Source organism: Bufo gargarizans, chromosome 1 (genome assembly GCF_014858855.1).
Source record: "Bufo gargarizans isolate SCDJY-AF-19 chromosome 1, ASM1485885v1, whole genome shotgun sequence".
Taxonomy (NCBI): Eukaryota; Metazoa; Chordata; class Amphibia; order Anura; family Bufonidae; genus Bufo; species Bufo gargarizans.
In genome coordinates this window covers 752,362,480-752,389,970 of record NC_058080.1, presented here as the reverse complement: position 1 = coordinate 752,389,970, position 27,491 = coordinate 752,362,480, and the positions used below count along the sequence as shown (strand labels likewise).

Below are 27,491 nucleotides of genomic sequence, written 5' to 3'. Positions count from 1 at the left end.
TTGTGACTTTTTTGAATTGTCGCAATAGTAAATCTGTCTAGAGATTGATTTACATAAGAAAACACGCCCACTTTCAGAAAACGCAAGCATAGCGCTAATTTTTGCGCAGTTTTACCGATTGCGCAAAATATTGCAACTTTTTCACGCCATAAATTTGACTTTAGCTAATGATAAATCTGGCCCTATGTTTACAGAACTATTAGTGTCAGGGACACTATTTGCTGGGTGCAGTTATTTTTTAGGGTACTGTGTGGCAATAATTATTGAAGGGGGCACTATCTGTGTGGTACTAGTATTTTCAGATGAACTATTTCTGCAGTGTAGTACTGGGGAGTAATGTGGGCACAGTATCGGGGTGGCAGGATGGGGTGTTCAGGAAGGTAGGAGGATGATGGAAAAGTAGAAAACTAAGATGTCAAACTGCAGATACAAGAGATGGCTGAAAGAAATCATCATGGTGGTCTGGTCTGAAAGGAGAAGATGAGGAAAGAGAATATGTACATCAGAGGAGATGTCACTGGATGTAAGAGGTATGTAGTGCTATCTGACCCTGTTTGTTTTGTAGAGCTGTATGTAATGTTTTCTAAGTATCTCTTTATCAGTAGGGCTGGGGGATGAGTTTAGATTGAGAATTTGAAATGGGGGTGCCTTTTAAATTTTTGTCTCAGGCAACAAAAAGGCTAGGTGCACTCCTGTTCCCTGCTACAAAGCACTGAGGGAAGGGGGCCAAGCTGAACTCTTGCACCAGGGCCCATAGGCCATTATTCTCCCCTGTGTAGAGCTATCTGTAAACTACTCGACATTAAATTGGACTTTTCTTCTGCTTACCATCCGCAGACAGGTGGAACAAATCAATCAAGTTCTGGTCAATTATTTGAGACACTACAATACTGCACATCATGACAATTGGGCTTTTTTGCTTCCTTGCATGAAATTTTCTTACAGTAACATCCCAGTGAATCTACTGGTAAGACTTTCCTTTTCATTGTGTATGGTCACGAATTATGGATTCCTCTCACTGTAACTATCTTCTGTTATCTTCTTTGCTGCCGTCAAATCTGACTTTTCCGTCAACAACTCAGATCTGGCAAGAAACTAAAGCCTCTCTTCTACAGCCCTCTGCTCGCATGAAGAGGTTTGCTGACTGGAAGCACAGGGTTCTACCTCAGTTTTCTTCCGGAGACAACATCTGGCTTTCCTCAAAAAACATAAAACTCAAGGTACCCATGTTCAAGTTGGCTCCCCGTTTCACTAGATGAAAAGGTTGTTCTACAGACCTAAAAGAGATATTTCTCTTACACTTCTCAAACCAGCTATCTTTAATCAGTACTCCAGAGGTTCAGTTGATGCTTCTTCTCCTGTTGGCATAGAAAATTTATATAAAGTTAAGATTATTCTAGACATTAAGACGATTAGAGGTAAAACCTTCTTTGTAGTGGATTAGAAAGGATTTTGGTCTGGAGGACAGGTCTTGGAAGCCCTTTGAGAAAATTGATACTCCTGTTCTGCTGAAAAAAATTCTGGTGTCTGGACTAAAGAAGAAAGGATTCAAAGGGGGGCTACTGTTATATTGGTGGCCTGCGTCCACAGCTGCTGCAGTATAACATAACATTATTGCCTGTCAATCTAAAACTGACAGGCAGACCATTAGGCCATGCCTCTGGCAGACCCGGGAGACTGTATTACACTCTGGGTGCCACCGAACACCTTCAGCACCTGCCAGGATGTGGATGGGCAGACAAGCAAAGTCTGCTCTCTCTGTCAAACACTTTATATGCTGCAAAGGCTTCTAATTGTGGGATGTAATCAATCACACCCTTGCCAGGCTCAGTGGTCTAATGTGGTTCATATAATAAGGATAATTTTCCTAAATGTCGTAAAACATTCCACAAACTCTGACATACATGGTGAAGTTTACCCCTAACTACTTATATACAAGATTCCTAGTGGCTCCCTTTCAACTAGGGCAAAACACAAGCACAGAAGCAAACATGTTTTATTGTTCAGTAACAATAAATATGGAGACACAGATATATTACAGTGAAATACTCTCTGCACCTGGTTGATATATCTGGGTTCTATTTGCTTTTTGAACACCAGACATTTACTGTTGATTGCATGCATTTCTGAATGGTCTTTTAGTGCTCTAAGTTGCTTTCCCATTCTCTTGAATGATATGTGTGAATTCTCTGATGTTTAACAAGATTCGAGTTGAGGTTAAACCGTTTCCCACATTCTGAACATGAAAATGGCTTCTCCCCTGTGTGAATTCTCTGATGTTTAACAAGGTCTGATTTTTGATTAAAACATTTTCCACATACTAAGCACGAAAATGGCTTCTCCCCTGTATGAGTTCTCTTATGCTTAATAAGATCTGATTTTTGTTTAAAGCATTTCCCACATTCTAAACATGAAAATGGCTTCTCTCCTGTGTGAATTCTCTGATGCTTAACAAGATCTGCTTTTTGGTTAAAACATTTCCCACATTCCGAACATGAAAATGGCTTCTCCCCTGTGTGAATTCTGTGGTGCTTAACAAGATCAGATTTTTGGTTGAAACATTTCCCACATTCTAAACATTTAAAGGGCTTCTCCCCTGTGTGACTTCTTTGATGTACCACAAGAGTTGATTTCCGGGTAAAACATTTGCCACACTCTTTACATGAAATTGTCTTCTCACCTGTGTGACTTCTTTGATGTACAACAAGAGTTGGTTTCTGTGGAAAACTTTTGCCACATTCTGAACATGAAAATGGCTTCTCCCCTGTGTGAATTCTCTTATGTGCAACCAAAGATGATTTAGCTTTATAACTTTTTCCACATTCTGAACATGAAAATGGTTTCTGCCCTGTGTGATATTTTTGATGTTCTACAAGATCTGCTTTTTGGTTAAAGCATTTCCCACATTGTAAACATGGAAATGGCTTTTCCCCTGTGTGAATTCTCTGATGTTTAACAAGATCGGATTTTTGGTTAAAGCGTTTGCCACATTCTAAACATGAGAATGGCTTCACCCCTGTGTGAGTTCTTTGATGTACAACAAGAGTTGATTTCCGGGTAAAACATTTGCCACATTGTGAACATGAAAATGTCCTCTCTCCTGTGTGGGTTCTCTGATGTACAACAAGAGTTGGTTTCTGAGTGAAACATTTTCCACATATTAAACATGAAAATGGCTTCTCTCCTGTGTGAATTCTCTGATGTTTAACAAGTTCTGATTTTCCTTTAAAACATTTGCCGCATTCTAAACATAAATATGTCTTCTTTTTTCTGTGAGCACCTTGACGTAGAAAACCCCTTCTGTGACTTGTGTTTTGCTTTACAGTCTGTGATGAGTCAGAAGGAAGGAGATCAGATGATGGATCTTTGCTGTGAAGGTCTGAGGGTACATCTGAGAAGATGGCACACTCTTCATATGTATCTTGTGTAATACCAAAATCTTCTGCTTTAAAATCTGAAGGTATCAGATGTTCCTCTGAGTCGTTAGTAAAGTCATCTGTCAACAATAAAACTGATTTAATTTTTTTTGAATAATTTCGTCTAAAAAACTATTTTGATATAACATTACTATATAAAAATTTTAATAGAAATTGAGGCGTGTGTAACAAAATTCAATCATCTGACTTAAGGTTCTCTTACATAGGCAAATAAATTGCCCATAACAAGCACAATCAACAATTTAATATGTCTAAAGATGCTTACAGTATTTACTTTCATTGGAGGTGTAGCTAAAGGGTGGGCAAGGGGGTGGCTGCTCTGAGCCCATTGAAGAGGGTGGCCCCAACAAGGACACAGATAGGTGGGCTAATTGTCTCCACCATGCTGTGGGATGGCGGCACTTTTCACTTTAAACATCATGACATCGTAGCAGGGTCGACCGTGGCCCAGTGCTCTCGCTGCACTATACATGCTGTCAGCCTTGCTTCTAACAATAGGCCACCTGCTGTCAAGTCCTTTGAAACCTGGTGGCAGGATAGATACAGAAAATTTCTAGGTTGAATGGACTTCCTGGTATGCATGATGTCACAGGAAGAGGCTGAGTCATGTGAACTAATGGGCGGGGCTTCCCAGATTAGAGGAAGAAACAGTGTACATTGTGGTGAAGATTGAGGATTGGATAGTAGCAGGTTAGTGGTGTATATGGAGGGGGGGTGATGTTATTTACATGGGGCTTGTATGTTATAGTGGGCTGAAGGGAGGGGAGGGATGGTATTTACACGGGACTGTATGTTGGTGGGGGGCTGGAGCCTCTTCTGTAGGGAGTCCACTAGAATGAGCAACTCCTCCAAGCAACTCCAATCTAGTCATTTCAGCAATGAAGTTTCTAGAATGTAATTGCTCCCGGCAGCTCCTCCATTCTAGCAACCTCGCTACTCAACTGTCTAGACTTGAGTTGCTGCTGGCAGATCTTACCTCCAGAAACTCAATTCTAGCAAACTCACTAGTAGATTATCTAAAGTGGAGGTGCTGCAGGGAGGACCTACCAGGAGCAGCTCCATTCCAGAAACAGCCTTAAAGGGTCTGTTCACTTCTCACCAGTTTTTCTCAGACCCCAGATGGTGATCATACTTACCTGGTCCCCGCTGTTGGGTTCTGGCTCCATCGTTCTGCTGCCGACTCTGCAGCTCCCGGCTGTGTCCCCATCAACACTAACATAGGATGCGTCACTGCAGTTGTAAACATGTATATAGAGTGGCCCACTGAGTTGGGGGCCTACTCAGATGTGTTTTGCCCTCCCCATGCTTAACCCCTAGCTACACCTCTGAATTTCAGATATATGTTAGAAAAATCTTTCTTTTTTTATACTTAAATTCAGACATTTGTGCGATCATTTGTTCTCCCTCATACAGTTCACAAGTGGCAAGGCTGTTTAAACATTTCGATTTACTTTTACTGCCAACCAACACCATAAAAAATGTGATTAACAAACAAGCTGGGCAGTTTTTGTGATGGCAATTATCGCCCTGTGTAAAAGGCTCTTCCGACATGATGATATGATGGCAAAGCAGATTACAATCTAAACAGTAGACCTTAAAGAGGACCTTTCACCACTCCTGACTGTCTGTTTTAGTAGCTTAATGCATTCCCCGCGTACTAACAATTCTGGAGCCTCTATTCTTATATCTGTATGTTGTCCCATTCCTCTATTATTTCTACTAGAAGTTATGAATAATTGCTAGCTGTCTGCACTAAGGGTACAGATGGGAGGTAACTAGTTGGGGGGGTGTACCTGCACAGTCTGAAAATGGGAGCACTGATTGGATAGAGTCAGACTGTGCAGGTACACACCCCCAACTTGTTACCTCCCCTCTGTACCCTTACTGAAAGCTAATAGCAAGTCATTCAAAACTTCTAGTAGAAATAACAGAGGAATGGCACATCATAGAGACATAAGAATAGATGCTCCAGAATCGTTATTACATGGGAAATGCATGTAGCTATTAAAACACTAACTAACTGTAGGAGCAGATCTGGTAAGATATGATACTGTAAGTAACTAATTGTGGTTACTATTATAATTATAAGGGCACAGGGGAATGTATTAGGGACTGAAATATACAGAAGAGGTCACATTCGTCTGCATTTTAAAGTGGTTATCTCATCTCAAACATTGATTGCATATGGCTAGTATATGCCATCAAAGTCAGATATGTGCGGGTCCCACCCCTGAGATCTACATCTATCCCCGAAGGGGCCCGAAGTAAAGGAGAGTGCACTACACAAACGCCACCATTCTGTATTCACCGCTATGGGAGTGCCGAAAATACTTGAGCGCTCACTCACCAGAAAGAGCTCCAGCACTCTTTTTGGTGAGCACCTATTTAAAGGCTATGTATACTTCTGGGAGCAATATGTTATGGTTGCATTTTACCAATTTTGGGCTAAAAATCTTTTTTTCAATTGGTCTTTATTGAAAAAAATTTAAGCCGTTCTGTCACAAATGGTTATCTGTTTTTCTAGCTGTGAGATTCATACATTTTACATTCACTTTGAGCTGGTCATCTAATAAACCTGATCTTTAAATTACTAAATGGTTATAAACACTTATTTAAGCCATATTCTTACCCGTATGATAAAAATTGAGCTATAATGAGTGTTTAGGAGGTTAGGGAGCAGAGATAAGGAGCCGTCAGCTGAGCTGCCTGACAGAACAGAGTGAAAATTCTAATTCTGCTACTAGAGAATCTCACGGCTGCACAAAGACAGTGGTTCAACATTTTTAATAAAGACCAAATTAAAAAAAGATTTTTAGCTCAAAATGAGTACAATGCAATAATTTAAGAAATGCCCTCAAAGTGTACATAGCCTTTAAGCCACACACAAAAGGTGAAATCTCGAGCTGAATAGCTGCCACACTCAAATAAGCAGCAGAACTCTCGGTGTATTATGGGTAAGACAGAACTACTAGAATATAGGAATTATTACAGGCTATCCTTGTTTTTCTTATCATATGAGCTTCTAGGGTCTTTTAGAGTCTAGGCTCCAGTGCAGAGCCACCCTCAGACGAGGAGTTGTTGATGCTCATCAGGATGGAAAAGGTTACAAAACCATCTCTAAAGAGTTTTGAGTCCACCAATCCACAGTCAGACTCATTGTGTACAAATGGTGGAAGTTGAAGACCACTATTACCCTCCCCAGAAGTGGTCAACCATCAAAGATCATGTCAAGAACAAGGAGTGTTGTAGTCTGTGAGGTCATAAGGGAACCTAAGGTAACCTCTAAGCAACTAAAAACTTTTCTTACATTAGCTAACATTAATGTCCATGAGTCCACCATCATAAGAACACTGAACAACAATGGTGTACATGACAGCATTGCAAGGAGAAAGCTTTTGCCCTACAAATAGAACATTGCTGCCTGTCTGCAGCCAAAAGTCACCTGGACAAGCCTGAAGGCTATTGGAATAAAGTTTTAAGGATGGATGAAACCAAAATAGGTTTAAAGGGTTATGTTTGGAGAAAGGAAAACACTACATTCCAGCATAAAAACCTTGGGCACTAAACATCAATGGTATGCATGGTAGAATGGCAAGGAGAAAGCTTTTGCCCTCCAAATAGAACATTGCTGCCTGTCTACAGCCAAAGGTCACCTGGACAAGCCTGAAGGTTATTGGAATAAAGTTTTAAGGACGGATGAAACCAAAATAGGTTTAAAGGGTTAAGTTTGGAGAAAGTAAAAAACGACATTGCAGCATAAAAACCCCATCCAATCTGTGAAACACAGTGGTGGTAGTATCATGGTTTGGGCTTGTTTGGCTACATCTAGGCCAGGATGGCTTGCTATAGTATATGGAACAATGAATTCCGAATTATATTGGCAAATTCTAGAGTAAAATTTCAGGACATCTGTCCATGAGCTAAATGTCAAGAAAATGTGGTTCACACGAAAAAGCAACACTAAGAACACAAGTCATTCTACCAAAGAACAGTTAAAGAACAATAAAGTTAAAGCTTTGCAATGACCAAGTCGCAGGACCTGAAGTGAGTTGTTCATGGAAGGAAACCCACCAACATAACAGGGTTGAAGCTGTTTTGCATGGAGGAATGAGATTAAATTCCTCCAAGCTGACATGCAGGACTAAGCAATATTTACCAGAAACATTTAGTTGCAGTTATTGCTGCACAAGGAGGTTACATAAGATACTGAAAGAAAAAGTTCACAAACATTTGCCACTCACAGAGAAATCAATCTTTAAAGAGTTGAATGATATTTATTTCCATTACCTGATGATGTGAGGGGCTGGTGGTCCTCCATCATGACTTCCTTGTAAGTATCCTTGTGTCCTTCTAAATACTCCCACTCCTCCATGGAGAAATAGACAGTGACATCCTGACACCTTATAGGAACCTGACAACACAATGACACTGTCATCACCCAGACCCCTCCAGTGCTGTTACTGTATAATGTCCCAGCATTGCCAGCAGTGTCACCTCTCCAGTCAGCAGCTCAATCATCTTGTGGGTAAGTTCTAGGATCTTCTGGTCATTGATTTCCTTATGTATCAGAGAGTGAGGTGGAGGCCCTGTGATTGGGCTCAGGGTTATTCCCCATCCTTTAGACACAGGGGCCTGACAGTTCTCATTAGAGATCTTCTTCACCACTGTGTAATCCTGTTTATGGGAAGACAGATTAATACACAGCACCTTGAAAACGTATTCATACCCCTTTGAACTTTTTTAAAAAAAATTCACGTTACACCCACAAACTTAAATGTTTTTATGTGATAGACCAACGCAAAGTAACAAGTATGTGTGAAGTGAAAAGAAAATACTAGTTTTTTTTTTCCATACAAATCTGGCGTGCATTTGTATTGAGCCACCTATCCTCTGATACCATTAAATAAAAACCAGTATGACTAATTGCCTTCAGAAGTCACCTAATTAGTAAGTAGAGACTACCTGTGTGTAATGTATTCTCAGTATAATTACAGCTGTTCTGTGAAGGCCTCAGAGTTTTTTTAGAGAACATTAGTGATCAAACAGCTACATAAAAACCAAGGAACACACCAGACAGGTCAGGGATAAAGTTGTAGAGAAGTGTAAAGCAGGGTTAGGTTATAAAAAAAATATCCCAAGCTCTGAACATCTCACGGAGCACTGTTCAATCCATCATATGAAAATAAAAGTAGTATGGCACAACTACAAACCTACCAAGACATGGGCATCCACATAAACTGACAGCCCAGACAAGGAGAGTACTAATCATAGAAGCAGCCAAGAGGGTCATGGTCACTCTGGAGGAGCTGCAGAGATCTACAGTCAGGTGGGATAATTTGTCCACAGGACAACTATTAGTCGTGTACTCCACAAATCTAGCCTTTATGGAAGAGTGGCAAGTAGAAAGCCATGTAGAGGACACAGCAAACATGTGGAAGAAGGTGCTCTGGTCACATGAGACAAAAGTTTTTTGACTAGATGCAGAACGCTATGTGTGGTGAAAAACTGCACCTCACCCTGAACACACTGGTCAGAGTTGATAGGAAGATAGATGGCGCTAAATACAGGGCAGGGAAACCTGGTAGAGGCTGCAAAAGACTTGAGCGGAGGTTCACCTTGCAGCAGGACAACGACCCTAAACATACAGCCAGAGCTACAATGGAAGGGTATAGATCAAATCATATTCATATGATAGAATGGCCCACTCACAGTTCAGACCTAAATCTCATTAAGAATCTGCGGAAAGACTTGAAAATTGCTGTTCACAGACACTCTCCATCCAATGAGTGTGAGCTATTTACAAAGAAGAATGGACAAATATTTCAGCCCTTTCAATGTGCAAAGCTGGTAGAGACATCACCCAAAAGACTTAAAGCTGTAATTGCAGCGAAAGGTGGTCCTACAAAGTATTGACTCAGGGGGGCTGAATACAAATGCACACCACACTTTCTACATTTTAATTTATTAAACACTTTGAAAACCAGGTATCATTTGCTTTTCACTTCACACACTTGCTACTTTGTGTTGGTCTATCACATAAAATCCCCCAAAATATCTTTAAAGTTGTGGGTGTAAAGCGAAAAAAGGTAGAAACGTTCTAAGGGGTATGAATGCTTTTTCAAGGTCCTGTAAATGTGACTAAAGACATTTCCAGCGTCCATCACCTCTCCAGTCATATCATCTGTTATTACCATAGATAAGAATGATGTAATGTGACATCATCAGAATCTCTCACCTCTCCAGTCATATCATCTGTTATTACCATAGATAAGAATGATGTAATGTGACATCATCAGAATCTCTTACCTCTCCAGTCATATCATCTGTTATTACCATAGACACGAATGATCTAATGTGACATCATCACAATCTCTCACCTCTCCAGTCATATCATGTTATTACCATAGATAAGAATGATGTAATGTGACATCATCAGAACCTCTTACCTCTCCAGTTATATCATCTGTTATTACCATAGACACAAATGATCTAATGTGACATCATCACAATCTCTCACTTCTCCAGTCATATCATCTGTTATTACCATAGATAAGAATAATGTAATGTGACATCATCAGAATCTCTCCAGTCATATCATCTGTTATTACCATAGATACGAATGATCTAATGTGACATCATCACAATCTCTCACCTCTCCAGTCATATCACCTGTTATTACCATAGATAAGAATGATACAATGTGACATCATCAGAGTCTCTCACCTCTTCAGTCATATCATCTGTTATTACCATAGATAAGAATGGTGTTATGTGACATCATCAGAATCTCTTACCTCTCCAGTCATATCATCTGTTATTACCATAGATAAGAATGATGCAATGTGACATCATCAGAACCTCTCACCTCTCCAGTCATATCATCTGTTATTACCATAGATAAGAATGATGCAATGTGACATCATCAGAACCTCTCACCTCTCCAGTCATATCATCTGTTATTACCATAGATAAGAATGATGTAATGTGACATCATCAGAATCTCTCACCTCTCCAGTCATATCACCTGTTATTACCATAGATAAGAATGATCTAATGTGACATCATCAGAATCTCCCAACTCTCCGGTCATATCATCTGTTATTACTATAGATAAGAATGATGTAATGTGACATCATCAGAGTCTCTCACCTCTCCAGTCAAATCACCTGTTATTACCATAGATAAGAATGATCTAATGTGATATCATCAGAATCTCCCACCTCTCCGGTCATATCATCTGTTATTACTATAGATAACAATGGTGTAATGTGACATCATCAGAATCTCCCACCTCTCCGGTCATATCATCTGTTATTACCATAGATAAGAATGATATAATGTGACATCATCAGAATCTCCCACCTCTCCGGTCATATCATCTGTTATTACCATAGATAAGAATGATGTAATGTGACATCATCAGAATCTCTCACCTCTCCAGTAAGTTGGAAGAGTATCTCTAGGGTGAGATTGAATATCCTCTCTGTCATCTTGTCTCTGTCCCCATCCATTCTCGAAGGCTGAATTAGTAGTAAATACTTTTACATAGAAGTTGTCAATAGACAGTTCTATATTCTGGGAATCTGAATAGAAAGAGGAGAAAACCATTTTAAAATCACATAAAATATCATGTAAAAATACATTTAAAGAATATATTAATTGGAAACATCTGAGGAGATATTACAGTGTTGATGTTGTATTCTCTCATCTTTGTATGGATGAGAACATAAGGTGAACAGTTTGTCGAGGCAGTTCCTCAATGTTTGAGAATAAAGATGTTGTTCCTTCACATGACTGCTGTAGTCAATGTTACTCAACTGTCCTGGATCCAGCGCCATGCTCTGCCTCGTTCCTTGCCTGCAGGCAACTTGTCTTTTCCTGTGTGTCAGGTTGCCACAACATGCACTGATGACATCATCCTGCCAGAATATTTAAACTCCTGATTTTTTGGTCTAGATACTTGTGCCCGAGCACACCTCTGCTACTTCAGTCTTCAGTTAACTTTGCAACATCTTCTGTTCGATTCTGCATCAGCCTTCAGTTCAACTCTGCTACATCAACTTACAGTTCAACTATGCTGTCTAGGGCCTATAGCTCTGTTACACTGGGTTGCCAGCTCTGCAAATTTATTTCTCCAGCTCTGCTACTCCAGTCCCCCTTGTCTGCTACTTCAGTATATCCTCTCTGCTTCAAGACGTGCTATTCTGGATAAGGGGCCTAGAGAATCCACCTCACAAGGTGAGAACATAACATTAGAATAGGATCCCAAAGGTGCAGTGGCATTCACTCCACTATGATTTGATCTCAATGAGTTTGCTGAACAACTGGCTCAACTTGCCTCATGTCAACAGGAGGTAGTCCAAGGTGTGCATGACCTCTCAGCGCATAAGGATGCTAAAGAACCTTTCTGTAGAAATTCCCACTACCATGCATCATGAACCACAACCCTTTTCCATGCCTCAATCCACCAGATGAGGAACCTCAACCCATCTGCCAACAATTGCTCGGTTCAATGGGAGCTCAAAAGCTTGGCAGGGTTTCATCAACCAATGTACTTTGCACCTTGAGCTGTTGCCTCAGCAATTCTACTCTGATAGGTCAAAAGTATTTTATTGTATGTAACGTGGTGGCTAGTAGAGTACTGGAGGGGTGTATATCTTACCCAGAATACTCAGATGGGTGAGGTAAAAAGAATCCAGGAAAGATGGGTTTCTTCAGCAAAGTGTAGTTTGCAAAGTCACTTTTCTTGTGTATTAGGGGCTTGAATTTTTATAGAATGGTGGGTAGGTTGGTAGAGTGACCTGTCATTCCCTCCCACTCCAGTATAACATCTACCATTGCCTGTCATAATCCCAGGTGTAAATGCAGGGCCTATTATACATGGCTGAAATGCTCATTTAATGTCCGAGCCTGAAAGCTACAAAAATCGTGGTGGCTGGGCAAAGCCAGATCCCCCTGTACTGGATTTGGAGTACCCAGGTGAGGTGACATGTATAGTTAGCTCCCAGAAGGACAAAGTTATTTATTTTGTTTATGTCACATACATGTGGATGTTTGAAAGTGACTAATGAACTTGAATGTCTTGTGTTGAAAATAAAAGTGGTTTGGATTTTAACCCCTGAAATCTGTGTCTGTCATTGTTGAGTGTATATTTTCTCTGCCCTCTGAAGAAGCATTGGCCTGGGAAGCACTCCTATTGGGACGGGATGACTTCTTCATGTGTTCTTTGGCATCTTTCCTTGCAGCCTTTCACAGGATATTTGAAGGTCCTTGTCATGTTCATTCTGCGGCTTACTCCTTCCTATGTTTAAGACAAGGGTGAGCTTCCATGCACCTATGCCACTCAGTTTCACACCCTTGTCTCTGAACTTGCTTGGAATAATGAGGCCTGCTGGCTTCTTTCTACAGTGGCCTATCGAGATAGCCAGGTGTAATCTTTCTACTTCCTTTAATAAAATGTTCTTTCTTGAAACCAAGGTGGATTTGCAAGGGAACTGTCTAAAGAGAAGGATCAACATTTCCAGTTACCACAGGCTCATACTACTTCTAAGAGGCCAGTGAAGCACAACTCGGTCATACCCCCTTATCTTCCACCAAAATAGGCTATCTTCTCTCAGAAGGTTTCCGTCTTTACTGTGAAAAAAAGAATCATTCCTGTGTAGGTGTAGACTGTCCAAGACACCGAGTGAAGCAGGAAACTCTAGGTCCCAGGTAAGAATGGAGGGATCATCTTCGGTCTAACACTATCCTCCACCAACTATTTTTCTCTTCTTCAGGTCTCTCTGTTCTATCCCCACATGAAGGTGAATGAAGGTATAACTGATAATGACTGTGTGACTTTCCCACCTTCGTATCCAAGCAGTGGAGTAGACCGGACCGGCAGATGCTCAAGTTAGATGGATCCAAACATAGACATGGCAATGCAATCAACGTGGGTTTATTTGATCCAAACAGCGACATACAATGATACAATACTGTAATGTAGTAGTGGTATTGATGCTGTACTGTAGATGTTTTTCCTGAGGCTAACTTCTGGTCAAAAACTGATACCTTCACAAGCCCATAGTGTTTGGCTATCCGGTCACACAGCTATGCAGCACTGAAAAATGGCTGCAGGAAGTGACATAGACTAAGGCAGATGGCAGCAAAGAACAATACATAGAAACAACACGGTGAAAGAAGAATCACCAATACAGTGTATGAATAAATATGAGGAGAACAGCACACTCCCCGTCTGAAATTCTCTTTGGGGATTTCACTATGACAAATGTCCATAAAATATAGAACAAACCTGTAACAAAGAACATGTTAGAATACAATAAACATAACAATGCAGTCAGTTTTCTGACTTGGAATGGAGGAGATTCACGAAGTTCAAGTTCGGTCCTGTTCACCCGGCAGGGCCATTCTCGATAGGTAATATCAAAAGGAGTCAATAATTGGCCTTGCGATCGTTTTAAGCTCGCCCTTCATGAAGATCTTCAACTCCACCTTCCGGACCTTGCCATCCTTGCTAGGAAAAACCTTTGTAATTAGTCCAATAGGCCAGTCAATCCTTTTGGTTTGTTGCTCTTTCATCAACACGAGGTCTCCTTTTTTGAAGTTTGGTTTGTGGTGTTGCCATCTTCTTCTTGAAGAATATTGAGATACTCATTTTTCCACCTTTCCACAAATAATTCGCTAGGTATTGTACACATTTCCAGTGTTTTTGGTAGATATTCGCATGAGTAAACTTTCCACTAGGTATTAGCAAATTCTAGTTTTTTTTGGGTAAGTAGAATAGCCAGAGTCAGTATGGCTGGTGTTTCAGGATCCATAGACACTGGCACAAGGGGTCTTGAATTGCTTATGGCCGATACGTCAGCGAGAATCACTAGAGTCTTATGAGTCTTGAAGAGTTTACATCCATCAACATAGAATTCAAGATGTTGCGTGAGATCCCGATCATTCTCTCCCAGAAGCCCCTGATGTGGGAACTATGAGGAGGATTGAAAATCCAGGTGCAACCCTTTTCCGCCAACTGATCTTGAATGGGTTTCGTGTCGATGTTCAGTTCTCTACAGGCTCCAATGAAGTTGCTTCCACGGTCAGACCTCAACTGTTTCTCTGGTCCTCTGATTGCAAAGAAATGTCTTAAGGCATTAATAAGGCTGGATGTGTCCATGGATTCTATCACCTCTATGTGAACAGCTCGCACACTTATGCAAATAAATAGTACAGCCCAAACACTTACTGCGGACACCATCCATGGCCCACAGACGTCTAGGCCAATGTAGGTGAAAGGCAGCTCTGTACATAGTCTATCCGCAGGCAAGTCAGCCATTTGTTGATGTAGTTGTTTTCTTCTGGCTTTGCGACAGTGAACACAATCATGGAGTACTTGGGCCACACGTTTTTTCATACTTATAACCCAAAGGCCTGCAGACCGTAACTTGACCTCAGTGATTTGCCTGCCCTGGTGTTCATAACGAGAGGATTTTGTTCTGCAACTCCTAGGGGGGCTTGATTCAAATGACCACCAACTCTGAGCAAGCCAAAACTGTCAATAATTGGATTTAAGTTGGCAAAAGGGCTTTCTGCTGTTTTGTTGTACGAGCGCTTTCATTCTACGTTGAATTCTCCCTCTAACGCAGTTGTCCGAAAGCCGTAAGTTGCCATGGCAGGTGAAGCGCTGTTTCCAAATACGTGTACCCTCATACTCCACCATCTCTGCGTTGGTGTCACTGTTCTTGTACCACAAAAACCTGAGGAAATTCCGGTGGTCCTCTCTGACTACGAAACAGTGGAACATCTGTTCAATGTCAACAGTGATGGCAACAAGCTCTTTCCTGAACCTCATCAGCACTCCAATTAGGTTACTCGTCAGATTAGGACCTGTGAGAAGGACATCATTAAGAGATACACCTTGATGTTTGGCGCTTGAGTCAAAAACAACCCTAATTTGATTAGGTTTCTGTGGATGATACACTCCAAATGAAGGCAAGTACCAGCACTCGTCGTTCTTCCTTAAGGATGGAGCTGGTTCTGCATGGTTGTTACGGAATATTTTATCCATAAAGGCGATGATGTGTTCTATTATTTCAGGCTTGCTGTTCATGGTACGCTGAAGAGAGTTAAATCTAGACAGAGCTTGCTCCCGATAGTCTGGGAATCTCACCCTGGTAGCTCAGAAGGGTAATGGAGAAACCCAGTGATTGGTTTCGTCTTTAAAGAACTCACTGTCCATTATCTTGACAAATTCTGTCCTCTACTGACAAGGCTACTTTATCCTTGTCCTTGGTTGTGTGAAAGACTGATCTCCCCAAGTTGTCGGCAAAGAGGGGATGTCACAACCATGGTCGTGACTCTTGTAACCGCATGCAGTTGCCTGCGGTCTGGTCTCTTTGTCAATCACAGGTGAGGGCTGTAGTATGTTGCCTCACCTGTGGTTGACGCTGGCAACATAATTTATGTGGCAGCATAGCAGCCTGAGCTGGTGCTAGGCAGCTTGCTATAAGTGCATGCGGTTGCACCTGGCAACCTGTCTTTGTAGGTGTGCCTTGTGTCTGTTTGGTGTGCACGGGGTTTATGTATGTGTGCAGTTTCCCTGTTTGTTGTGCGCGAGGTTTATGTATGTGTGCACTTCCCCTTTAAGTGGCTACCTTTCCCTCTCCAGTGTGTGTCTGTGTGGGTGTGGCCACTGGCTATTTAGCTTCTGCTGAGATCAGAAGTCTGGGGGGTACTTCAGCCATGGTAAGCTGGAGTCAGTCTCCTGGTTATATACCATCTGCCAGTGAGGGCCACCCTTGTGGTCATAAGTAAATGTTATACATGATGTTTAGTTGATGTTGTTTTCTCTTTTATGTTTAATGCACCTGTGGATCTGGGTCCCTGTGTGTTGATGTGTGTGTGCTGTGTCCATTTAGGTTTGGATGTGGACACCAGCTTGTTGAGCACGGGATCCAGTCAGTGTGTCTGTGGCAGTTAGGTGTGGAAGTGCTTTTCACCCTCCTGCCATATCCATAGGCTGTTCATGTTTATGTCCCCCTTTCTTTATAGCTTGGCCAGTGAGACTCCTGTTCGTCCGTATCTAGGAGGAACAGGTAGTCTTACCCTGCTCAGAGTCCAGGGCCACCCTGAGGGCTAGTAGGAATATTAGGTTCCGGAGTATGAGCCCTCCTACCATCATGGTCGGCTCATACGGCTAGGAGACAGGGTCAGAATTAGGGATTGATAGGAGATGACCTGCTCCCTGATTCCTGTCCTGGCCTTGCAGCGACCAAACATCTTCTGGCATCGCACGGCTGAGGATTTTCCCCATCCTCAGCCGTGACAGGGGAGGAATGATGGCAGGAGGTTGTATGAGGTCTGGAGACTTCTCTTTCACCTCATAGTGATGAGGACACGGCTTAATTCAAGTTGTGTGTCCATCTCCACACACATATGTTTTGAAGGAGTCGATTGTTGGTTGATCCAGGCATACATTTCTTATGACTACCCATCCCAAGTCCAGTCTCTGGGCGTATGGCACATTGTCGGGACCATTACACTGTTGACGCACCTTGTGTACCCTTAGATTGTCTCTGCCGAGCAGGAGTAGGATCTTTGGGTTTTTGTCCATAGGTGTGATAACGTTGGCTAGGTGCCTTAGATGTGGTTAGTGAAATGCAGCTTCTGGGGTAGGACTCTTATCCTTATGGTTGGATATTTGATCGCATTCGATTAGCGTCAGTAGGGGTATTTCTGTATCCCCGCTGACAGGAGAAGCGATGAATCCTTGTGCCCTCCTGCCACTAGTCTATATACGGCCGAGTAGGTGTTTAAGATGTAGGGTTCTGATTGTCCCTTTATTCCAAAGGCTTCAAAGATTTAGCTCCTAGGGACTGGTTGCTTTGGTCATCGATGACATTTTTACTGCCTTTTCTGGTAGTCCCGCTGGGTAGACCTTGATTAGGCATATTCGGGCACAACATTTCTCACTCTGGCCCTCCCCACATACGTCCAAGCATGAGCAGGAAACAGTGGTGGCTGTGTTAGCGTGATTCTGGGGCTCCCTGCCATGACTTGGAGCAGGACTGGTAGTGACGGCGGCCGGTGAATCTCTGGCGAGTGGAATTGAGTGCATAGCTGAGGCATGTCTTTCACTATGACACTCCTCACACTTAATGACGGATTTACAGTCCTTAGCCATGTGCTCCAATGAAGCGCAGCATCTGAAACATACCCCAAGCTCGGTGAGGACTTTATTGCGCTCCTGTATGGTTTTGGATCTAAACCCTCTGCATTTGTTCATTGAATGTGTTTTTTTATGAATGGGACATTCACGATTGAAGGACTTGTCTCCTGATGAGGTAGTGTACTGTTTACCCGTGGGTACTGCAGGTGATGGTAGGTTAGTCTTTCTAACACTCACGCTGCTCTTAAAATCTCTGTGTTTATGTATGACACTTTCATACCTTGATGGTGATGTCACTGAAGCTGTAGTGTTGAACTCCAGGAAGTCGAGGCTGGGGTCATTCCTCATCTGGGACTGTCCATCGATGAACCTACAGAAATGAACAAATGGGGGAAAGGTGATGTCATGCGCTCTTTTGTACCTTAAGACTGATACCGCCCACTTTTCTTGCAGACTGTATGGTAGCTTCACTACAATTGGGTTCACTCCATTGGCTATATCTAGGTAGCACAGCCCGGACAGACGAGGGTCTCTTTTGGCAAGCTCCAGTTCCATGAGCAGATCACTTACATCCTGAAGCTTATGGACATCTTTGAGATTGATCTTTGGGACGTTCTGCAGTCTCTTGAATAGGGCCTTCTTTATTGCTTCTGCACTATCAAAGGTACAATTTAGTTTCTGCCAGGTGGCAGCAAGACCTGCTTCTGCTTGTCCCAAGTAGACAGTTCTAAGGCTCTTGATACGATTTGTGGAGCCTGGGCCCAGCCATTTGATCAAGAGGTTGAGCTCCTGCTCTGCAGTTAGGCTAAGGTTAGCAATAGCGGCTTTAAAGGTTGCCTTCCAAGCTCTGTAGCTCTCCGCACGGTCATCAAATTTTGAGAGATTGGTGTTAATTAGCTCTCTGCTCACCATACACCTGGCAAACTCAGAAATATCTGATTTCTCACTGCTTGTTGCCATGACAACTTGTGATGCCCCTGGGGTGTATAGGCTGCGTGGCGTGGAAGGGTGAGATGCTTCTGGGTTGAATGATGTTGCTGCAGGGTTGAGCTGTGGTTTAGCCTCTGTAAATTCTGATGACTGCTGCTTGAGCTGTGGAGGTAGGCCAGGAAACACCTGATAGCCATCTTGCTGTAATAACTGTCCTTGAGAGGGCACATCCGGGCAACGGTTATTAGATTGCTGGGGTGCTGTGGATGTCACTGGCACCGCAGGTAGAGCCGACTTGGAGGTTTCAGTGTTGTCGGCTTGAATAGTACTGCAAACTGGGGGTGGTGCAGATAACGGTTTCAGTACATAGTCGCTGGTGCGATCAAGCAGACTGGATCAAGACCTTGGCTCAATGCTTGCTCAAGTAGTCTTACTTTAGCTAACGCAATTTCCTCTTCCATCTCCGATTCAAGAATCTTTATTCGAGCCTCTGCTTCTGCCCTCTTGGCTTCTGCCTCAGCTTCTGCCCTCTTGGCCTCTGCCTCTGCCCTTTTAGCCTGTGCCTCTGCTTCTGCCCTCTTGGCCTCTGCAAAGGAACGTCTCGCTTTGGATTGCACTATGTTTATGCGGGCCTCTAGTAATCTGTCGCTTAAGGTTAAGCTTCTTGAGCACGATGATCTGTATGACTGAGAGAGGAATGTTTAGATGAATTTGATCTGTGTAATTTAGTTTCATGCAAATGAGAGATGCAGAGTTCCATTTTATCTTTAACATCCAGCAATTCTGACAGGGCTTCATAGATATTAGAGTATTTTAGAAAGGTTATATACCTTGCGGACAGTCTCTTGTATCTTTCATGAGTTGTGTTCAGCCGCCCGACGGCAACTTTTAAGTCCTGATATGAGGGAGGAAACTCGTTCCCATAGCTCTTCCAAGTTGTCGCATAGTTCATCTTTCCTGGTGTGATAGTTTTCCGTGATCTTTATCCTTGGTTGCATGACTTGGTCTGCTGGAAGTGTTGGTTCTGCTTTCTGCTCTTCATAATGATCAGTATCAAGTTGCATTTGCTTTATTTCATCACTGGGGAACTATGCAAGGTCCTTTTCGGCCATTTTGATTTAAGGTGCGCTGTCTCTTTAAGAAAAACGTTTGAATTGGGGAATTGGGGGTTGAAAATTGCAGCGCGGCTCCGATGAGGCACCCTGACGAGGTTCCTAAGGTGTTTTGAATGAATTGCGGGGTTTTGGTTTGAGGGGGACCCCGCGTGCATTAATAGTTCTTCTATTGTGTGAGCAAAGATTAAAGAGGTTTTCTCATCTCAGACAATGGGGGCATATTGCTAGGATATGCCCCCATTGTCTTATAGGTCCAGGTCCCACCACTGGGACCCGCACCTTAATCAAGAATGGAGCCCTGAAAGTGAAGAAGAGCACACTGCGCATGCGCAGCTGCCCTCCATTCATTTCTATGGGGCCGCTGAAAATAGCTGAGCGCTGGCTCGGCTATTGCCGTCTGCCCTATAGAAATGAATGGTAGCATGGGCCGCGCATGCACAGCACGCTACCATTCACTTCTATGGGAGAGGCGGGGATTAGCGCACCTATCAGACAATGGGGGCATATTCTAGCGTCCATTGTCTAAGATGGGAATACCCCTTTAATATAGGACGTAGAAAATGGCTTGGCGAGTTGTGGAGGACTTCCAGGAGAGAGTATAGATACTGCGGATGCGCAGTGCTTCCCTTTAGGCTTGTTGGACATGCACGGGCAGATTTGCAGCAAGTGGGCTTGCTGCTAGGGAGATTCATGAGTGTGGTACTGGACTCTGAGGGAATCTGCAGCCGGGGTATAGACTTTAAGGCAGTTTTTGACTGTTCTGTCCCCACATGGAGGCGAATGAAGGTATAACTGATAATGACTGTGTCACTTTGCTACCTTCGTATCCAAGCAGTGGAGTAGACCGGACCGGCAGATGCTCGGGTTAGATGGATCCAAACGTAGACACGGCAATGCAATCAACGTGGGTTTATTTGATCCAAACAGCGACATACGATAATACAACACTGTAATGTAGTAGTGGTATCGATGCTGTCCTGTAGATGTTTCCATTTAGAATGCATGGGGATAAAACTGATCAGTTTTTTTCCGGTAAAGAGCCCCTAGGACGGAACTCTATGCCGGAAAAGAAAACCGCTAGTGTGAAAGTACCCTAACTGCTGGTCAAAAACTGATGCCTTCACAAGCCCAAAGTGTTTGGATATCCAGTCACACAGCTATGCAGCACTGAAAAATGGCTGCAGGAAGTGACATCGACTGAGGCAGCTCAAAACCACGCCCAGTAATAAAAAAAAAAGGAAAACTTTAATAATAAGAGCAGAGGCGTGCAGCATGCATTTCTGGCCAGCAGATGGCAGCAAAGAACAATACATAGAAACAACATGGTGAAAGAAGAATTACTAATACAGTGTATGAATAAATATGAGGAGGACAGCACACTCTCAATATCTCTGGCCAAGCATTTCGTAGCTGCAGAAAATTTTATGGACCCTTCAAAAACCAGTAGGTGACTATTCTATTACTGCTCCTTCAGATACTGCTTAAAATCACCACTGCGAATGGTTTCAAAATTCGCTACCTACTGCCCCTTAATTTTGAACTCTTTACCAGATTATGGATGCCTACACCAAATTAGTTCTCTGTGGGGTGTAGAATATGATTCATTATTAAACGAGTTTTCTGGGATTACTATGGTGTTTAGTTGCTTACCTCATGTACAACTTCCGCGTGCTTTTTTTTTCAAATTGGACTCTCCTGACCTGTTTTCACCATGAAAATAAATCCCTCTGGTTTGTTTCCATACAGTATGTAGCACTTCCTATTTCTGTATCCCACCAATCCCATGATGCACGTCTCCTTTCTCTGCCACAGCTCTACCAACACACCCAGCAAGTTTGTAGCTCCTCCTTCCAACTAATTACATAGACCCTCCCCTATAACTGCCCCGCCCATGGACATCATAACATCACAGGAAATAAGAAAGAGCTGTATGGACATGGTCATAAGACCACCGCCCATAATGGAGGATAGGAGCAATGAAGGTAAAAAAAAATACAATACAAAATTCCAGCTACCTTCATAAATCATAATTTTAAAGGATCCTAATGCAAACTGGAAAACCCCTTTAAGGAGGGGGGTGGCTGGAAGACAGCATTCAACACTCAGGGGGGTCAATACAAATATCTGGTGTTGCATTTCGGTCTTTACAACGCACATGCAGTATGCCAGCACTTTGCAAATGAAATCTTCCAAGACAGACTATGGTAAACCGGTATATATTTGTGTACCTAGTTGACACCCCATGTGTGCTCAGTGCTATGCTTATTCTGTGGAAATGTCCTGTACGCCAAACTGAGAAATACCTATTTGAATGCCAGGAGTTGCCATTTCTAAGATATATTATTTCTTTTGGAGTATTACAGATGGATCCTGGAACGTTGTAAGCAATTCCAAACTGACCACAACCTGTACAGCGCTCCAGATATTTCTTGGCTTTGCCAATTACTACCAATAGTTTAGCCAGATTACTCCCAGTTGTTTCCACCCTTAACAGATCTCACAGGTAAGGGCGGGTTCGCATTTGCATTATGGAATTCCGTTATAGGGTTACGTTATAGGGTTACTGCAATCAAACGCTTCCTATAATTGCAGACCAGCTTTTTGCATGTCTCCACAGTTATTTTTGCCCATTCATCTTTAGCAATGAGCTCCAAATGTTTCAGGTTGGAGGGTCTTCTTGCCATCACCCTGATCTTTAGCTCCCTCCGCAGATTCTCAATTGGATTCAAGTCTGGACTCTGACTGGGCCACTCCAAAACGTTAATGTTGTTGTCTGCTAACCATTTCTTCACCACTTTTGCTGTGTTTTGGGTCATTGTCATTCTGAAATGTCCACTGATGCCCAAGGCCAAGTTTCTCTGCAGACTGCCTGATGTTGTAGGTGAGAATCCTCATGTATTGCTCTTTTTTTCATGGTGCCGTTTACTGTGATTAGGTTCCCTGGTCCATTGGCTGAAAAACACCCCCAAAGGATTAGGTTCCCACCACCATGTTTGACAGTGGGGATGGTGTTCTTTGGGTTGAAGGCTTCTCCTTTTTTACGCCAAATGAAGTAAACATTATTGTGACCAATTACATTTTTGTTTCATCTGACCATAACACAGAGGACCAGAAGTCTTCTTTGTCCAGATGAGCTTTTGCAAAGGCCAAGCAAGCTTTTGTGTGCCTTATCTGGAGAAGTGGCATCCTCCTTGGTCTGCATTGTGCAGTGTCCGTTGGATTGTCTGCCTTGAGACATTGCCACCAGCAGAGCCCAGATTCACCAGGATGGCCTTGGTCGTGATCCTCGGATTCTTTTTCACCTCTCTAACTATCCGTCTCCCCAGCACAGGTGCCACTTTTGGCTTCCGACCAAGTCCTCTGAGATTTTTCACAGTGCGGAACATCTTGTATTTTTTTGCTTTAATGTAAATAAAAGCTGAGAAATGTTTTTTTCCCACAATAATGCCTCTTGTACATCGTTTTATTATCTTTTGGGAGACACCTATGTAATTTCCCGTCAAAAAATTACTTGCTGGTTGAATAAAAGTAACTTTAAGTCAAAATTTGCCAGGGGTATGAATAATTATGGGCAGCACTGTAGTTTTTGACCAAGGAGTTCAATTTGTCTCTGAGCGCTACAAAAAAGATGCTGAATATTTTACTAGACTTCTAATCTGCTTATCATCTACAAAGTAATAGCCAAGATAACAGAATCAACCAATCCATAGAGCAATATCTTCATATTTTCCCACTAAGACAATTGGCCTGATCTTCTTTCTTGGCCTGAACTCGCCCGTAGCAAGTTAGTGAAAAATCTCCACTCTATATGATCTATGGACAAAAGCATGGCTTTCAGAAGTTGAGAAGGTTTCTCTGAGACATCTGGATCAAAGTTCAAACAAATCTGTCCAGAGCTGTGGACAAGCTAAGAAGAGTGCTGATGAGCATAGGAGTCCTTTCTCAATGTATCTCCAGGAAATAAAAATTGTCTCTCTACAAAAAACATCCATCTCACAGCTGCCTACAACAAACTTTCCCCGTGATTCATCAGTTCCTTTAAGGTGCTTGAACAAATAAACACAGTCACCTTCTGCTTGAAGTTATCTTTTCCTCTCAAGATTCCTAACAATTCCTATGTCTCTCTCTATCCAGTGGTCCTCAACAAATTGAAGTCAAGCCGTCTCCTGTCTCTGTTCAGGAGTTGAACTGAAATTAACCAAAATCTGGATTGCAAGAAGGCATGTTGAAGACAGAAGATGGGTTTCCCAAAAGTACATTAATGCTTCTATTCTTCTTAAGAAGTTTTAACCCAAACTTTCGCTCTTCTCAGGCTCTTCTGTGAGGGCTCCTAAATGTTACTCACCTATCCTGGATCCAGCATTGTGTTGCCTCGCTCCCATCGTCTCTTCTCCTTCACATCCCAGCGGCAACCCATTGTGCACCGATGATGTCCTCCCACTGGGTTATTTAAACTCGACTTGGGTGATGGTGATCATTGTAGTTACTTCCACTCCAGAACACTGGATGCCTACTCCACTACTCCAGTCTTCAGTTAAATGCTACATTGAGCCTTAGCTCTGCTACATCACATCTATAGTTTAACTGTGCATCAGGCCTACAGCTCAAGTTGATGCCATAACAGCCAATCCTTGACCGTAATAGTGATGTCACTATGATTGGCTCCTGACCACTCTAGACCATCATCGGCAGCAGTGGTCACGTGACATACATTCTTGTTTCATCCATGCCTTCAATCATATCATTGCAATAACTGAACTTAGGGTTCTCAACTTTTCCAGCAAAAAAATACAGGACAGGTATGCATGGTAAAAAGGGAGTGTGGCTTTGTTATCCCCAACCCCTTTAAGTGCCTCCCATGCAGCATACTGCTCCCTTATGTGCCCACCACACAGTATGACACTCGATGCCCCTCACAGAGTGTAATACCCCCTTATGTGCCCTCTTTTACCAGCCTCTGGGATGGTAGTCTACTGGCGGGGTGGCAATCCTACTGCCACTGGAATCAGCCATGAAAAACGTTTGAAGCACAAGGCATGTTTAAAAATAGCGTGTGTGTGAATGAGACCCTGGAGCGGATCAATAGCGCTGCCTCCAGACCAAAGGAGCTGACAATCGAAGGCCCCATGCACACGACCGTGCCCGTATTTCAGTCTACAAACAATGGATAGTAAAATGCGGATACTTTCTATGTTCATTCCATGTTTTTCCCACTTCCATCAATAAAAAGTGCTATTATAATTTGCGGAACTGAATAATGGATCCGCAAAACACACAAGGGCACATTTATTAAGAGATTAGCAAATATTTTAGGCGTAAAATAGTCCCAAGTAGGGTTGTTTCGATACCAAAATTTTAATTCGGTTTTGATACCATAAAAAAGTACCACGCAAAAAAAATGCCCCAAAAAGTTGCGTGCATTCTGCATTTTATGGAACGTCTGGCCTATAATCGAACAGTCCTGTCCTATTTTTTGGGGGGATAGGACTGGCGAATCGCGCATCGCGCATTTTTTCTTTTCTTTTTTTTCTTTTACGGCATTCACCGCATAGGAGATATTTTTTTATATTTTAATAGTTTGGACTTTTCAGACGTGGCGATATGTAATATTTTATTTATTTATTCTTTACATATTTTATATGTAAGATTTGGAAAGGGTTGACTTATACTTAATATTTATTATTATTTTTTTTTTTACAGTTTATTTAAAAACTATTTTTCCCCTTAGGGGCTAGAACCTGGGATATTGTAAGCCCTTGTCCTATTCACCCTGATAGAGCTTTATTAGGGTGAATAGGACTTCTCACTTACACACAGCAGCAGGGAGATTACCATGGCAGCCAGGGCTTCAGTAGCATCCTGGCTGCCATGGTAACTGATCGGAGCCCCGCAATTACACTGCCACCAATGAGAGGAGGTGAGGGGACTCTGTGGCCACTGCCACCAATGAGAGGAGGTGAGGGGACTCTGTGGCCACTGCCACCAATGATTTTAATCGGCTTCCTTCTTCCCTGTGCTGCTGAGAGCAGCGCGATCATGTTCTCTGATACTGCAGTAGCATAGCCTAGTATCGATAAAAGACGAATCCCGGTATCGTATTGATACTGGGCTAAAAGTATCGATTGGGTATCGAAAGTTCGATACCCGAAACAACCCTAGTCCCAAGTCCCCTTTTGTGTCTGAACGTGCGACAATATTTCGACGCACGCCCATTTTTATGCCATGTCTGCCAGTTGGGTGTGACAGAGGCGACGTGGGGGCTGTGCTGGGACCGGAACTCCAGCCCGGGCAAATTTACTAACATTTGCACCTGGAAACTCACACAAATGTTAGACTTAGGCTCCATTCACACGCCCGGAATTTGCGGAACGGAATTGCGGACCCATTCATTCCTAAGGGGCAGCACGATGTGCTGCCTGGACACGGAATTGCAGACCCGCACTTACGGGTCCGCAATTCCGTTCCCGAAAAAAATTGCGGACAAGAAAAGGCATATTCTACAGTCCCGGCAATGTGCGGTCCGTAAAATGCGGAACGCACATTGCCGCTTTCCGTGTTTTGCAGATCCGTGGCTCCGTGGATCCGCAAAACACGTTGCGGACGTGTGAATGGAGCCTAAAACTACACCAGTCAGGGACTGGCAAAGTTTTTACTCCAGGCGCAAGGACTGCCACAGATGCACCTAATTTATGACTAGGCTCTCACCCTGTCATAAATCAGATGCATCTTACGGCAGTGCAGAGGGGGAAACTAAGTCCGGCGTAAAAAATCTGGTCTTAGCAAATGTGCCCCACTGACGTCTACATGCGCCCTATAGAAATAAATGGGAAAGGGTGCTGCCCGCAAAAAAACGCAGATGGCACATGTAAAATACGGTCGTGTGCCTGAGGCCTAAGGTTTTGGAGTTTATAGTTATATATACATATATATATATATATATATGTGGTGTAATGTGCGCTGTATTCCACAAGGTGGCGCCTGTCTCTCTACTGACCTAGGAGGAGGCCACCTGCTATCGGTCACTTCACAGTTGGGGAGGGGGGGGAAATGGCAGAAAAATAGTGAGGGGTGTAGGTAAGTAGGTGATTGACCAAATAGAGGCCAGTCGGGGTCAGATAGATCCTAGTGAACACACACTTACCTTCATCTGTGAAGCAGCTTCCTATTGTTCTGTGCTTATAGGACCTGTGATGATGTCATGGTCATGTGATCAGTGACATGTGTGGGCGGAGTCAGGCGGTGCCATCTGAGGAGATTCCTGTATATAATAATCTATACCAGGGATCAGCAACCTCCGGCACTCCAGCTGTTCAGAAACTACAACTCCCAGAATGCTCCAGTCACTACTATGGGAGCTAGAAGAGCAGTTCAGCATGTTTGCATGCTGGGAGTTGTAGTTTCACAGCACCTGGAGTGCCGAAGGTATCTGATCCCTGATCTATACGATAACGGTGAGTGTCTGTCTGTCCTTTATACCTCACTGGCCACAGTTGGAATGACAGGACAGCTCTATCTGCTGGTGTAAAGTAGAACTGGCTTAGTTAATCACAGCAACCAATCAGATCCCACCTTTCATTTTGCAAAGGAGCTGTACAAAATGAAAGGAGGATTCTGATTGGTTGCTATGGGCAACTAAGCCAGTTCTGCTTTACACCAGTTTGATTAATGGCCCCAAATGTCTCCATCGTTCCTTTGAATAATATCTTCTCATAGGCACCCCATATTATGGTCATAGGTAAATGGGGTGTCTGGGAAGGTGTTTGTAAAAGTCTCCTGGAGCTTCCCATCTCCGGCCACAGTTATCGCAGCCCAGATTTACTAACGTTTCTACACCTAAAAATGCATGCTACGGTT

General features: G+C 42.9%; 1 protein-coding gene across 3 annotated transcripts; it reads right to left on the bottom strand.

Moving 5' to 3' along the window:
- Window positions 1-26,835, bottom strand: LOC122925111 (zinc finger protein OZF-like). Of its 3 annotated transcripts, XM_044276632.1 has the most exons (6): window positions 26,779-26,835; window positions 10,871-11,020; window positions 7,932-8,111; window positions 7,725-7,848; window positions 2,681-3,496; window positions 1-1,358 (listed from the first exon to the last, which is right to left on the bottom strand). In XM_044276632.1, the coding sequence occupies exons 2-6, from the start codon at window positions 10,946-10,948 to the stop codon at window positions 1,324-1,326; spliced, it is 1,233 nt and encodes a 410-aa protein (XP_044132567.1). In that variant the 5' UTR covers window positions 10,949-11,020; window positions 26,779-26,835; the 3' UTR covers window positions 1-1,323. The 3 variants fall into 3 exon arrangements, with proteins under 3 accessions (XP_044132567.1, XP_044132565.1, XP_044132566.1); XM_044276630.1 differs by having other exon boundaries at window positions 1-3,496; XM_044276631.1 differs by lacking the exon at window positions 7,932-8,111 and having other exon boundaries at window positions 1-3,496.
- Window positions 26,836-27,491: the final 656 nt, after the last annotated feature.